Raw genomic sequence first — 14270 nt, forward strand, 5'->3', positions numbered from 1 at the left:
GAGTTTTTTGTAGTGCCGCTTCAGAGTTTCCTTGTAAAAGTGTGCCTAGTGCAAAAACGGGGGTGGGGGAGAAATAGACGCGGCGTGCCGAATTCGGTGAGTAAAAGGGAAGAGGAAGAAGTCAGTTAAAAAAAAAAAAAATCGAGATGGGGGCTGGGGGAGGGTTCGCGTCGAAAAGGTAGAAGCTGAATCATTGTGGTCAGAAATAAGCACCACCTGACAATGATAATTGCACGATGATATGAACGGCTAGAAATCACTTGTGCGCACATACGTAATGAATCCCGTTAGTTCGTTAGAGGGGCTCACACGTCATCGTCTTCGTGACAGCTCGAATCAACACTGCTCATTTTTAACAGCAAAGCTGTTTAGCAAATCGTTTCTTGTGAGTCGATCTAGAAAACTATCGTCTTCATAATCCCACTACTCACCACTGGTCCACTAAGAAAATAAGAAGGCAACAGTTAGCCCAATAAATGGCTGCGAAGAAACGGGTATGTGCCACAGAAATGGGGTAAATCCCACTACTCACCACTGGTCCACTAAAAATGAAGGAGGCAACAGTTAGCACAACAAATGGCTGCGAAGCGATGGCTGCGAGCCGAAGACCCCGAATGCGTACAACGAGAGAATAATAGGGAAAGGGAAAGGCAACGGCGGCTGCGAGAAGACTCCGAAGCGATGGAAGGTCTACGCCAACGACGACGTGCCCGTAGATCTACGAGAGGTGGCAACGCTTGGTTTCAGCTCGAGGTTCTGTCTCTGGAGTTTGGACAACCGTGTCGTGTCTGTGACTGTCTGTGGTTTAAATCGAACCTTCATCTTGTAATGCGCTGCCAGATATGACACAGACCGAGAAAAAAAAAAGAGGGACAACACCGAGTGATGCGCAAACTAACAACTAACTTTATTTCGAGAATCGACAGACCTTCATGGCAGTGCATTACAAGATGAAGACGTACCAAATAGCCCCTGCTGCAGCCCCGCCACGGTGGTCTAGTGGTTATGGCGCTCGAGTGCTTACCCGAAGGTCGTGGAATCGAATCCCGGCCGCGGCGGCTGCATTTACGATGGAGGCGAAAATGTTTGAGGCCCGTGTACTTAGATTTAGGTGCACGTTAAAGAACCCCAGGTGGTCGAAACTTCCGGAGCCCTCCACTACGGCGTCTCTCATATTCATATCGTGGTCTTGAGACGTTAAACCCCAGATATTATTATTATTATTATTAGCCCCTGTTGCGGCCTTATTAGGGCGAACCTCTTTTGCGCTGAGAATCAACGTAGAAACAACCAAGCATCACCAAGATAAAGCCTAGCAACAACCTAGAAGCAACCAGGCAACCAGATTAGTATTCAGAATCGTCCAGTTTCGCTGGTTCAAGCCTTGCGCAATGCGCGGCTAAGTTCAAACTTCGCCAATTTTTTTTTCGTCATCCATGCAAACAACACCATCGATGATGTAGCCCAATTTTCTCATCACATTTTCCTCACTGAGAACGTGCTCCACATAGCTCTTCCATTTATCAACAGACACTTCCATGGCGTCTTGCTAAGCCAGAGGCTCCACGTCTTCGATTTTAAAGAGTTCTTTGCGCTCTCCACGAAGCTGTTGACGTCGCTCTGTCAACAGCGCGCATCGACCCGTTCTCCGTGCGCAGACTGGATAGTGCCGCCAATCCACATCCGAACCGGCATTGACCCACGTTTCGTCGGTAAAAATATTGGCCCGCCCGGCGTCGCAGCTCCGCTATTTGGACCAGGTACCAGTGGCGACACTGCACAATGTGCGTGGCTTGGATCAGAATTGCGTTCCGAAATAATTTCTGGTTCTGGAAGCCAACATTTTTCATCACCCTCTGCATGATGATTGTGATGATGCTCCTGGAATGATTGGCACCGATCCACTCAGGGGGATCGGCTAAGAGTCGGGCGGATCATACAGTCTGAATTTTTTAAAGCGCTAATAGAGGTTACAGTGTCAATTACAATGAAGAGTTATTTTTAATGAATCCCTATTTTAGTCTAGGCCACGTTGTGTAGCCTCCCAAAGGACTAAAAAAAGCATTATTATCAGCAGTTGATGTGTCGAATAAATCCATTTGACTCGCATATTAATTTTTCTACAGCACTGCATATATTCCCATCAGAGTGTCCCAGCACAGAAGCTCCAAATGACAACAGTACAGTGGAAGTTGCTGCATTATAATTTCAATAGTTCTTTTTCCAAGAAAAAACATCGGCAGTCCAGGAAGAAGTGTTCGATTGTTTCTACCTGATTGCAAAATGAGCATGAAGGAGAGATTGCCAGACCAGCTCTGTGCACGTATAGATTAAGAGTTGGGATTCTACATCGCATCCTTGTCATTTATACTTATGTCTGTCTCGTTTTACGCCATTTTCCGCTCCAAGAAAACTGAAGGTGCTGAAAATCCTGTGATGAAGCGAAACTTGGAGTTGGCAATGATGATAAAGCATACTTTGTAAATCTGGCCGCAGCGATGAACTCCGTAACTGGAAGGAGAGCAAGAACTGGGCCTGCAAGGGAATCATTTGCCAACGTGTCTGCAACTTAAATTCATACAATACTACACCTCTGTGTCCCGGTACCCAAATTAACCGCAGGTTTGGCAAATATTTGGAACACGTGGGCACAATAATATCGGAGTATGCGATTCAGCTGGAGTTGTTAGAGCAGAACACAATTTTAATCAATGTGTTATTATAGCCACTGAAGTTATGAAGAAGTGCACGTTACGAAAGGCCAAAATGACAGCTAAGAATTCAGCCAAAATATTCGTGTACAATCACGGAGTCTTACAGAAAAAGACAATCTAGTTGTGTGGAAAAAATTCCAACACCGGCCGCAACGTGCGCGTTCCGAGTAACCAAAATAAAGTTTATTCATCCATCCATCCACCGACCTCTTCCTCACACTGCGAAACATCAGTTGCTATCACAACAGTCGTGCTAATCTGATTCAAGTGATCTTGAAAAAGTTCATTAACCCTTTCAGTCCCAAATTAATTATTTCAAATGTAAGCAACCGGTTTTTAAATTTTGAGATGTGCATGATCATGGTGGTCCAAAAAAATGAAAAAAATCTTTGCTCACACTTTTCAATGAAGTGTAAGTAATGTGCAAATTAATTTAATTAATAATAATTATATATTAATATTTCCATTATTCTTTACTTCATTTATTACTTAAACAGTTATTTAGATGGGGTAGCATAATGCCCAATAGCCAACAGTCCGAATTTCGACGCAAAACTAAAAAAAATCATCAGTTGTTCCGTGTACGAATACAACCGATGAGCGAAGCATGTCATCATATGATATGGCCACTGTACTCGACCTGTTGCTCATTTCCATTATATCATTAAGTTTTATCTTTAATGGGTCAAATAGCTGCTGTGTAAAAATCACCTGTCGGGTACGAAACCGAGGTCACGAGACATTAAAGAACACGTCTGGTTGGCTGATAAGCACATATTGGTCTCGTCTTATCGGTGATTCATTGTCGCTGTGGGCATGGTCGGTCTTTCAAACGCTGCACCACGTGCCTTGGCGATAGCTGGAATTCCCCCTCTCTGAAAAAAAAAAAATGCGGCAGCTTCGCACTAGTGGTGCCAAGCCTGAAGGAAGGAAGTGCGCAGCTGGGCGGCCTGCCTTGTTTCTCTTTATTTTTCAGTTTATTTCTTTCTCTTTTTCTCTGTGTGTGTTTTTCTATCTCTTTTTTTGTGTCTCTGTTCTTTTCCATTTCTTTCTTTCTATCTCTATCATTCTTTCTCTTTCTTCCCTTCCTTTTTCTTTCTCCCTCTATTTCTCGCTTCCTCTTTCTTTCTATTTCTTTCAGTCTCTCTCTTTCTCTCTCTCTTTAATTCTCTCTCTTTCTGTCTTGCCCTCTATTTTTTCTATCTCTTTTTTGTGTCTCTGTGTTTCTACTTTCTCTCTCTGTCTATTTCTTTCTCTGTCTTTCTATATTTTTCTGTCTTTCTTCCCTTTCTTTCTCTCTATTTCTGTTTTTTTCTCTCTCTCTCTCTCGGTACTCGTTGTCGCGCCCATGAGAGTTGCAGCATCCCACGCCGGACATATCGGCGAACGCGTTCTGGGAGCGAGGCAGAGGATGAAGAGGAGGACGAAGAGAGCGCGTGCCGGTTCATGATGATGATAGTTTTCTGTTCGCTCTGCACGGACTAAAACAGCCCCGCTGTTAAAAAGTTGTGCACCACTCTTCGCGACACACTCAGGTCAGGATCGTCCAGCTTCTTCTCCCGCTCGCGGCCTTCTGCACAAGAACGCTTCTTCGGTGACAGCACTCTCTGTCCGCCTTCTCCGTCTGTGTTTTCCACCCGCAGAGCGTTCGCTCGCTTATCTGGTTGAGTTTTACCGTCGTCGTGATGAGCGAATTCACACTTGCATTAGCCCCGCCCTTGACGCGAAGCGCTTCACAAACATTTAAGCAAACTGCTTCTCCAGCTTGGAGAAAACGCGCACATTTGATGGACGGCACACACACGCGACCAACGCCTCCTTTACAACATGGCGTCGCCCAAGCCGGCTGTGGCGCTGACCAACAAACACCCGCTAGATGGTGTTGCGCTGACGCGGCACAGCCATAGAGTAACTAGAGTAACATAGCAAGGCACAGCCGGCTTGGGCGACGTCACGTTGCAGAAAGGCGGTGCACGGCGCGTCCCCACCTCGCGGCAAGCATACGCAGAACGGTCTCCGCGCAGATTTCGGCTCGTTTCACGGCGGATTGAAAAGTTATCTATACTTTAAAGATATAAGCCGTCACTACGTTTTAAATTTCTCTGTTTGGTTGACGAGAGTTTCGCCAGAAAAAAACGACACGTCGTCCCGAATGCCCCATTCTTTGCGTCTAGTGTGTAGTGCTTATTCGTTTCTTTGTTAAACTCAAATGAAATGCATATAACTCTTTCGCTTGTCTGCGGTGCGAGAAGTAGCGCCGCAGTGGCCGCCGCCTAGTTTTACGCTGTACAGTAAAAGAAAAGGCAGAAATTGCCGTTCTCTAGGGTACAACGCGAAAAGAAAAACGGATAAGCACTACACAATAAACGCAAAGGGACACAATGGAGTATTTGGGACGACATGGCGTTTTTTCTGACCAAATTCTGGTGCGTCGCGCCTTTTTTCGAAGTTCGTCTTGTGAGCTTTCCGGTCTGACGTAACCCAGATGGCGCATTTCCTGCGCACCCGGAGCGCTCAGTTTCGGTATCGCCTGGATTGGGGCCCTCAGTTTCCATGATTAATATCTCAAAGTACAATCGGCGTCAAATGAAACCCGAACAGCGGCAAGCCTTCGCATAGTATAGTGCGCGTCGTCCTGTCATCACCATTGACAGGCGCGCGCATCCGGTTTGACCGCACTGCGAATATGCGCGCCTGTCCATGGTGATAACCCGACGGCGCGCACTATACCATTGCGAAGGCTTGCCGGTGTTCGGGTTTCATTTGACGCGGATAGTACATGTGTTTTCTGGGATTTTTAAAAAAAATGGGCACGCCATAAAATTTGACGACCTACAACTTTTCAATATAAACAACTGCCCTCAAGGTAATAATTAAGAAGATAATTAATGATTTTTTGTTCATTGCTCATTTCAGTGTAGCTTTAGATACGGCAGAGTTTTTCCGCATCGGCGTAGAGTTTGTTTGCAAAGACGACAGAGGCCGGACAGTCATAACATTTTTGATGAAAAATCTGTATTGTCTAAAAAAAAGCACCCGGTATATGATGGGGCGCGGTCGAACAATACGAAACACGTAGCGTTCTCCGTACGTGCTTCGCATGCGGCGAACTCAACGCATCCTACGAACGCCCCGCGCGCCTCGTGCATTTCCCATGCGAGGAAGAGCCCGTCAAGCAACCGATTTCATTTGCGTCGAGATAGCGATATGGATAGGCCACGCAGAGTTAGGACTGTTAGGAATCCCTCAGAGCAGCTTGAACACGATGAACAGCTTGAACAACGACGGGAACGTCTACGTCAATACCAACAACGGCGTCGTGCTCAGCTCCGGCAGGTTACAGTGGTTTGTGCCCAAAAGGTTCAACCGGATCAGCGCAAACGCCAGGCGGGGCAAGGCAACGCCGAACTTCGTGATGCGGCGAACAGACCACATGACGTTGATCTATCGGATCAGGTACGTCATTATTACAACTTCGATGGCTCAGAACATTCACAGCGTGGATTGAAGCCCTATTGTTTTCCCTTCAGCAGCTTATTCTCAGTTGCCGTTCGGTTCCTTGTTTTCCATCGCCGGCCCGATATCGATATTTCCTTCCTATCCTGGAAAAGAAAATGGCAGCAAATTGTGCTAAACGTGGTTGATGTTGATCACATTATACAGAAGTGCTTATCAAATACTTGCCTGCGTTTGTGCTTCATGCACGGTATTAAAATCCGGTGAGCAACGCGCGGTCGTTTCTTTTTTTTTTTTCTTTTCACGCGTGTGCGCTTAATCAGGTTACACCGTGATCAGGAGCAATGGTTTTAGTAACCGCTGTTGACGGACGCCAAGAATGTTAAAACGCTGTGCGTTGTTTTGACGCACGCCTTTTGCGTTCGGCGTGCGCCAAAGCCGTTATAAAGGAGTATTCGCGATGTTCTCACGTGCACGCATGTCCGGTCTTGAGGGCAAGTCAGACGCGAGACGTGTGCTCCTGACTGGCGACCGTTAGTTTTCTCATAACGGTGTCACACGGGCACATTTGATCGCGATCGTATTTCTTGATCGCGATCAGCGACTGTCGCTGCTATGCGGTCCAAACCAATCCGGATCGAGTTTGGTCCATACATCAGCTAATACCGGTGTCACACGGGCACTTTTGATAGCGATTAGGGCCGATCCGGATCGGACTCCTCGATCGCGATCAACAGGTTGGTTGCCCCTACATGGTACAGCCTAATCCTGATCGAGTTTGGCGCAGACATCAGCCTAATTGCGATCACGGAGTCAGATCGCAATGCGCAGGTAGCGATCGGGCCTTATCGTGATTAAAGGTGACCGTGTAGCTGCAACTGATCTGGATCGAGCCTAATCCGAATTGGGCCCGATCACGATCAAAAGTGTCCGTGTCACATCGGTATAAACCGCGATCTGGGAGCCAGATCGCGATAGGCCCTGATAGCGAATAAATGTGACCGTGGAGCAGCAACTGATCCGGATCGAGCCTAATTCGGATGGGTCCTGATCGCGATCGAAAGTGCCCGTGTGGCACAGGCGTCATGCAAGAAAGGAGGGTGGGTTTGCCCCTCAACTACGGCCGTCAGAACAAGTGTCCCGCTTTCATATCGGAGCGGTGGTGAAGCGGAGGGAATTTCCGCCTCGACGTAGATTTCGTGTGCGAAAACGACAGGAGCCTCACTGTCATAGTTGCTTTTAAGGCGCGAAAGAACACAATCGCAAGAAAGGACATGGGACGGAGCGCTACTAACAACTGATTTATTTGCAGAAATACATGTACAGTACGGTCCACTGTTTATAGGGAACAGTCGAATGAGCCCCTTTCATTTTGCTGGCCCCTAATTCCAAGTGGATGTGGAAAAGTTGCTCGTGCACGGTACTAGTATGTCATGGGGAGTCGGAACTGTCAACCACCAGTAGTCTTATGCAATTATAAGTCACTGTGCTGTTGCAAGAGAGCGATATCCTGATATGCCATGAACGCAAGTGTTCCCTTTAACAGTGGACTCGTCTGTACATATGTATGCTTCTCAGCGCGTGCGCAGAAAACATGTCCGCATCAATGGTGGTCAGATAACGCATGCTCAACAGACTTTTTTTCGGATTTATATAACACTACAAAAGTGTCACTAACGCACATACATGTCACCTTTTTTTGCCGGTAAAGAATGCTTCCATCAATTCTCTGGCTGTTTTTTCTTTGCTTCTGGCGGTAACCCGCACGTCAGAAAAGCGTACTCCACAAGAGCTTGAAGGGCAATTCCTAATGTGCTTAGGCAAATTTGGGCCCTCTTTATTTTGCTCAACATTTCGTTCATGCTCCCTGATCCGCTCATTTAAACATCGAACGGTCTGTCCTATGTAGGTGCAGCCGCATGAAAGAGGGATCTCATAGACTACCCCTTCGGCACATCTCGTGTGGCGAAGGGATGTGGGAGCCTCTTTTGGGAGCGAAGCAGAAGATGAAGAAGAGGAAGATGAGAGCGTGTGCCTGTTCATGATGATGATAATTTTCTGTTCGCGGCTCAGGGATATCAACTTTGTTGGTCAGTCATCAAGCACATGGTAAAGATAAAGCGTTGTTCTTCCTCAGGAGCTCATATTCGGGCTTGAAAGGGTTAAACAAATCTGTATTGTCTAAAAAACATGTCTACCCTGTTTACATTCACTCACGAAAAAGTGTCGCTACAGACTGAACCAGTTTATCTATACATTAGGGTTCTGAGTGTCTGCAGGAAAGGGGGGTGAAGTGTTTCGTAGCAGCTGAGTGAGAGAGAGAGAGAGAGAGAGAAAGAAGCAAGGAAAGACGTAGAGGTTAACCAGGCGCACGCCCGGGATAGAGGGGCGAAAAGAGAGAGAGAGAAGGAAAGAGATAGATTGACAAAATCACGCGCATTATTGGGGGAGCACGTCAAGCCTACAGGCGGTCGCACAGATCTGTCGACTTGAGGTGTTTCAGCAGCTGAGGGAAAGAGGCATTGTGAACGCCTCCTGTCCTTCCTTGCAGGCCCCACAGACACGGGCGAGCGGCGTGGCCAAAGACATCTTTGCGGCTGACCACTACGAACGGAATCGAGGACATTACCTCCAGATGGGCAAGCAGCTTGCCGAGATGCTTCTCGCCGCACAGAATCCAAAGCAGCATTGCCCTTCTTGGCAATGTGAGTCTGTCAAGGACACACGAACATCACTATGGATGTATAATGACTGTTGAGTTGTTCCTTGAATAACACCTTTCTGCGCGCACAAGGTCGTCAGAATTGTAAATAGAATTAATTTGTTAAATAGAATTGTTAAATAGAATTGTTAAATTGTGAAGTGCAGCCATGTACCTTACCAGCCGTATTATATCGTCGTATTATGTAACAAGAGGCCTCTGCTGCCTGCAACGGTAAAGGTGAGAATGATGTACTCGAAACAAAGGCCGTAAGATGTTATTCGCTTTAAAACGGTTGCGCTCATTGGGACGTACGTTTTGACAGAATTATCGTGATGTGGCAGGCTTTCGTTTCATTCCTTTGTGGTGCGCTCGCAACTTTCCTCTCGGCACTTTCCTAGCGATAGTGGTATGCCACGTTGATATGGGCACGCTGTTCGCATGATCTGAAGACGTCGGGAGCATTTTCAGACCATGCGTTTCCGGTATTCTGCTCTCATCGGAATACGGTTGCTGCGAGTGGAAATAACTGCTGCCTCGATCCGCGCAGCGCAGACTACACAGCCACTGTGGCGGTTACGCAGCCGCTTAAAAAACTTTTGACGGTGACGATCGTGCATCATTTACGTAGCCGCGTGCACTCATGGTAGGAGAAGTGTTATTTCGTATTGTAAAATTTACTATTCTGCAATCAGCACATGCTTAGCTTGATATCTCAGTTGAATTGACGACCACGAGCCCTGACAACGTTGACTGTTTGTACAGTTCTGACGAATTGAAACGCGACATCATCTTTTTTTTTGTATAACGGCTGCTATGAGCAATTGCTCATGATGGCGGCGTCACGTCGCTTCAAATCTGGCCACTAAAGGTAATGTTGGTTCTCATGTAAGTGTTCGAGTCAGAATTACGCCGATATGGCACGTACTGTAGACGCTGGAAACAAAAGTACGCGCATTAATTTGCCAGAGATTTTCCGCGTTTCAATCGGTAAGTGCTGTACATAAAACTCCTTTATATACCAGTCTAAGAGAGCTCTTGGCTGTTCCTGCATATAGCGTTGCTGCTGCAGTAAAATATAGGTAGGAGCCGACGTTTTCCTGCAAAATAACTGATGCGGTTTTGTGTGTAACGGGCACCAATGGCGATGGGAAGGAAGGGTCGGGAGGCGGCGCCAACAGCCTACCGTGCCTCTCGCCACCACCCTAACAATAATACGGAAGGTCTTTAAAAGAGTTGACTGTTGGACGAGTTGGTGTTTTGAGATAGAAACCATCGTAAGAAGCGCAACTAGACAGGACACACTGTGCGCCTGTGCTCGTCTGTTCCTTGCTGTGTGTTCTGTCTAGTTGCACTACTTACGATGGTTTCTATGACGGAAGGTCTTGATGCGGTATCCCTGCACGCTTATGTTCGTTTACACGTAGCGCATAACAAACAGATAACCGCGGATTCTTTGCCGTTCATTTAAATACATAATATAGCGGAACAAAAACAAGGACAGAGAAAGAAGCACACAGGACGACCGCTAGACTTCAACTGAAAATTTTACTCTGGACACGTGACATGTAAAGTGTAAAAAAAAGTGTAAAAAAAAAGTGTAAAAAAAAACAACATCTAATTTGATGGAAACGTCACCATTCTGCCTTCGCATCAAGCTGCACGTGCCAAGCTACGCGTCGCGCATGCGCCCTTCCAAGAAGCCAATCTCCTTTTTCGTTAGGACAATTGAGGGCACACTTACACACCTATCCGCCTCCCTGTTTATATACATGGCCTCACAGATCTCACGTCGTATCTGGTCATGACCCCTTCCCAACACCCGAGTTGCACCAAATGCTGGGGCGCAGCCACAACGCTTACAATGATCGGCCAAGTGGCCCCCCGCGGCAAGCGATGAAACCGCTGCTCGATGCTCTCTTAGCCGGTCATTCAAACAGCGCCCCGTCTGTCCCACGTAACATTTTCCGCACGACAAAGGGATACTGTAGACGACGCCTTCAACACAGGAAACGAAACTGGTAGCGTGTTTTTTGTGCATCCTTGCGTTCTATTCTCATTCACAGCAGGACACAGCCGCATCAGCTTACCCGGTGCAGTGCAGAGCACATCAACACCGCATTTCTTGCCCACTTTTTTCAAGCGATGCGTAAGCTGATGAATGTAGGGCACCCCTACCCGCCGAATACCAAGTCGGCTTCGGTCTTCCTTTGTGGAAGAACGTGCTTCATTCCTTACTTCTTTGAGAAGGCTTTCTGCAACAGAGGCCACCAGTTCACGGGGGAACCCTGCGTCTGCCAAGCGAGACACTTGCGCTTGCACGCTTTTCGCGACCCTGTGTCGGCAAGACTTCTGTAGAGCGCCGCGCAGACAGTTCATCGCTATGCCACGTTTGACCAACTTCGAGCATTAACTGTAACTCTTTGCCGTTCCTTTCGCAGCCGAGATGGGCGTAGTTGTAGACATCACCGGCGGCTACCAGACGCAGGGCTTCGAGACGCAGTCGGATACACCGCGCCCTCGTGAGCCACCAGCGACTTCTTCGGCGGCGAGCGCGAAACGGTCAGCGGAGAACGGAGCCGACAAGCGCTCCTCGAAGGACGACGTGCACGAGGGAGGAAAGCGTCAGACCGACGTCCGCAGCAGCAAGACACCTTCTGCCGCCAGAGGAAAACGGCCAGCAGAGAGCGGCGTTCACAAGCGCTCGTTCGCGTGCCGTCTGTGTTCCACGATACTGACCAGTAGGCGCAGCCTCAAGGACCACGTGTACTTAGCGCACAAGCATTGGCGGCGTCAGACGCGCAGCCGCGCCAGCGAGACCACTACTACGGGATCATCTGCCACTGCACCCTTGACCGAAGGCGCGCCGGAACCTGGGACAAGCGCTGCGCCGTTAGTTATCGCTGATTCTGATCCCGAGGTGTAGGAATCAAGTCGTTTGGAAAGCACCTTCATCTTCCACATTTATATATTTTTTTTGTGATTGCGACAAATGAGCGCGATGAGTTTCGGTGAGCAAAACACATTTATTTGAATATTATGTATACGCTTCGAATAAGAAATCGAATGCGCGGTTATCCAATTTGTTAATAAAATATATCAACCTTTTTTTTTATCTCTTCGTTACTTGTCGTTAGGAGCACCACCACCTCACATGCGGCTGTGAAGAGGCATAACAAAGCTTCTTTCTGTCTAACGTTGTTACTTATAAAATTAGCGCAAAAAATTTGGCTTAAAATTTGCATCAGTCGCTATGCTACACCTACTGGCCCAACGGTACGTCCTTTTTGTCCGCCCACTCTAACAAGAAGGAAAGAGTCCTTTGATTATTCTTGCCGTGTATATAACTCTCACATAACCCTCTAAGAGAGTTGTGTATAATAATAATAATATCCGAGGTTCTTCCATGCCAAAACCATGACATGATTATGAGGCACGCCGTAATGGAGGGCTCCAGTAATTTAGACCACCTGGGGCTCTTTAACGTGCAGTCAAATGCAATTACACAGCAAGAGCGTTGTGTGTGTGAGTCTATAAACTCGCATATACAACTCTCTTATAACTGTTAGAGAGTTATGTAGGGCAGAGTTAAGTACGTGGCTAAAAGAGTCAAAAGAAGCTTTGAGTCTTTTGGCTCTTTTGTACTATAGAAGAAGAGGCACAACGCAATATAACGAGATGTCGCCGCTGTTTACTAAAAAAAAAAAAATTCGGCAGATCCCACGGGTTGAAGGAATCGGTTTCATGCAAAGCAGTCAGCGAGTACTTCTATGCTGTATTTTAAGGCTTTGAGCCAAGCGTTAAGAGGTGGATCGACATGTTTTTGTAAGTGTAGTAGCTGTGTGCCCATCGTGGGCTTATCAGGCACGTCGACAACACTGGCGTTTAAAGGGTGACTTGCGGTGCGACGTAATCCTTAGTAGCCCTTACGTTAGATTACATACGTGAGTATTATCGAAACTGCGTGCACTTTACGGTGCACTCATGTGAATATCGTTGCAACTTTCCTTAATGTATTCCTCCTAGGTCGAGCAATGCTTCAATATAGCTTTCTGAATCATAGGAATAAAAATGTAATGTTTATTAGACTCCTATAAAAGCGGAGCCAACATTGAAAACACAGACGTTAATCTGATATGACGCCTGTATCGTAGGAGTATACATATGTAGTGTTTATTGCTTTCTTGTAAAGTTGGATAGCCAGCACCACAATTGACGTTGCACCGACATTACGCCTGCGTAGGCTGCTTTTCCAAACCAATTTATAGACCTGGCGTGGCTCTGTGGTAGAATACCTGATTGCCACGCAGAATGCTTGGGTTCGATTCCTGCTGGGATCCTAATTTTTATTCTTCCCATTGCTCCGGTCAACGCTGCCGATGTCGGCTGTTCTTAACGCTCTTGCATTTAAATTACCAATGTGTGTTCTCGCCGCTCCTGGGTAGATACACACCGTCAATCACCTGTGGCGCATACCCGTATACCGAGGCCCGTGGTAAACGGGTATGTGCCACACGTGTCTGGAGGAAATAGTTTGACGACGTACGCGGCAGGATTTTCACGTTATTCATGTCATGACCCGACAGTCATATTCGTCAAATGCTCCTACTCTCGCATACCAGTTTTGGTTTACTCGAAGTAAGGAGGCCATCATGAGAGCACCCAGACGTAGGCGGCTAGATAGATAGATGCGTAGATAGAAACGCTCAAAGTGCCAAAGGTTCGCTAAGAAATGCTTTGTATTTAAAAACTTTCTGTAAGAGATTGTGCACGTCAGGGAACGGCGCTATCGATAGACTGCATAGTCAAGGAGCGTCCAGGCAGCGCATTCTTTCATTGGGATAGCCAGCGCCTAACGACGAATGGCGGAGTTAATTCGAAGATCAGTGCTTGTTCTATTAAGGCGAAAGCCTTAGATGCCTCATCAAACGCGAAAGGTTACCGCCGGTATACGTCAGCACGAGTGGCGCAAAAAATCATCACGTGATGACGCCACCATATGAAAGCATCAAGACGTCACAGATTGTCAAAATTTGTGACGTCACACGATGACGTCATCACACGACGTCGTCGCTTGGTCAAAGGTGGACCGATCACGGAGGCGGTACAAAATCAGGTGACGTGCAGCAAGCTTGAAATGCCTCCGATATCCTGGAGTCAGTGCAGAACCACGTTAGGGGCAGAAAGCTTTCGGAGTGGGGCGGGGGAGGATCAGTACATCGAAGAAGACGGATTGGGCCTTCGATTCGCCTTAGGCAAATGCATAAGACCCTGTGAGTTTTTTTTTGTTTCTTGCTCGTCTCTCCAGTACCTCCCTCCTCCTCCTCCACGAAAGCAACCGAGCTTCTCACGACAAAGGAAGAAAAAAAAAACTACGAGGGAGCATCACGTCACGCAGC

At 47.2% G+C, this 14270-nt stretch overlaps 1 protein-coding gene across 1 annotated transcript; it reads left to right on the forward strand.

Annotated features, from left to right (window-relative positions):
- Window positions 1-8725: 8725 nt before the first annotated feature.
- Window positions 8726-11970, forward strand: LOC119392927 (uncharacterized). Its single transcript, XM_037659836.2, has 2 exons — window positions 8726-8875; window positions 11313-11970. Exons 1-2 carry the CDS (start codon window positions 8806-8808, stop codon window positions 11795-11797), a joined length of 555 nt encoding a protein of 184 aa, XP_037515764.2. The 5' UTR covers window positions 8726-8805; the 3' UTR covers window positions 11798-11970.
- The last annotated feature ends 2300 nt before the right edge of the window (window positions 11971-14270 follow it).

This window comes from Rhipicephalus sanguineus, chromosome 5, assembly GCF_013339695.2.
Source record: "Rhipicephalus sanguineus isolate Rsan-2018 chromosome 5, BIME_Rsan_1.4, whole genome shotgun sequence".
Taxonomy (NCBI): Eukaryota; Metazoa; Arthropoda; class Arachnida; order Ixodida; family Ixodidae; genus Rhipicephalus; species Rhipicephalus sanguineus.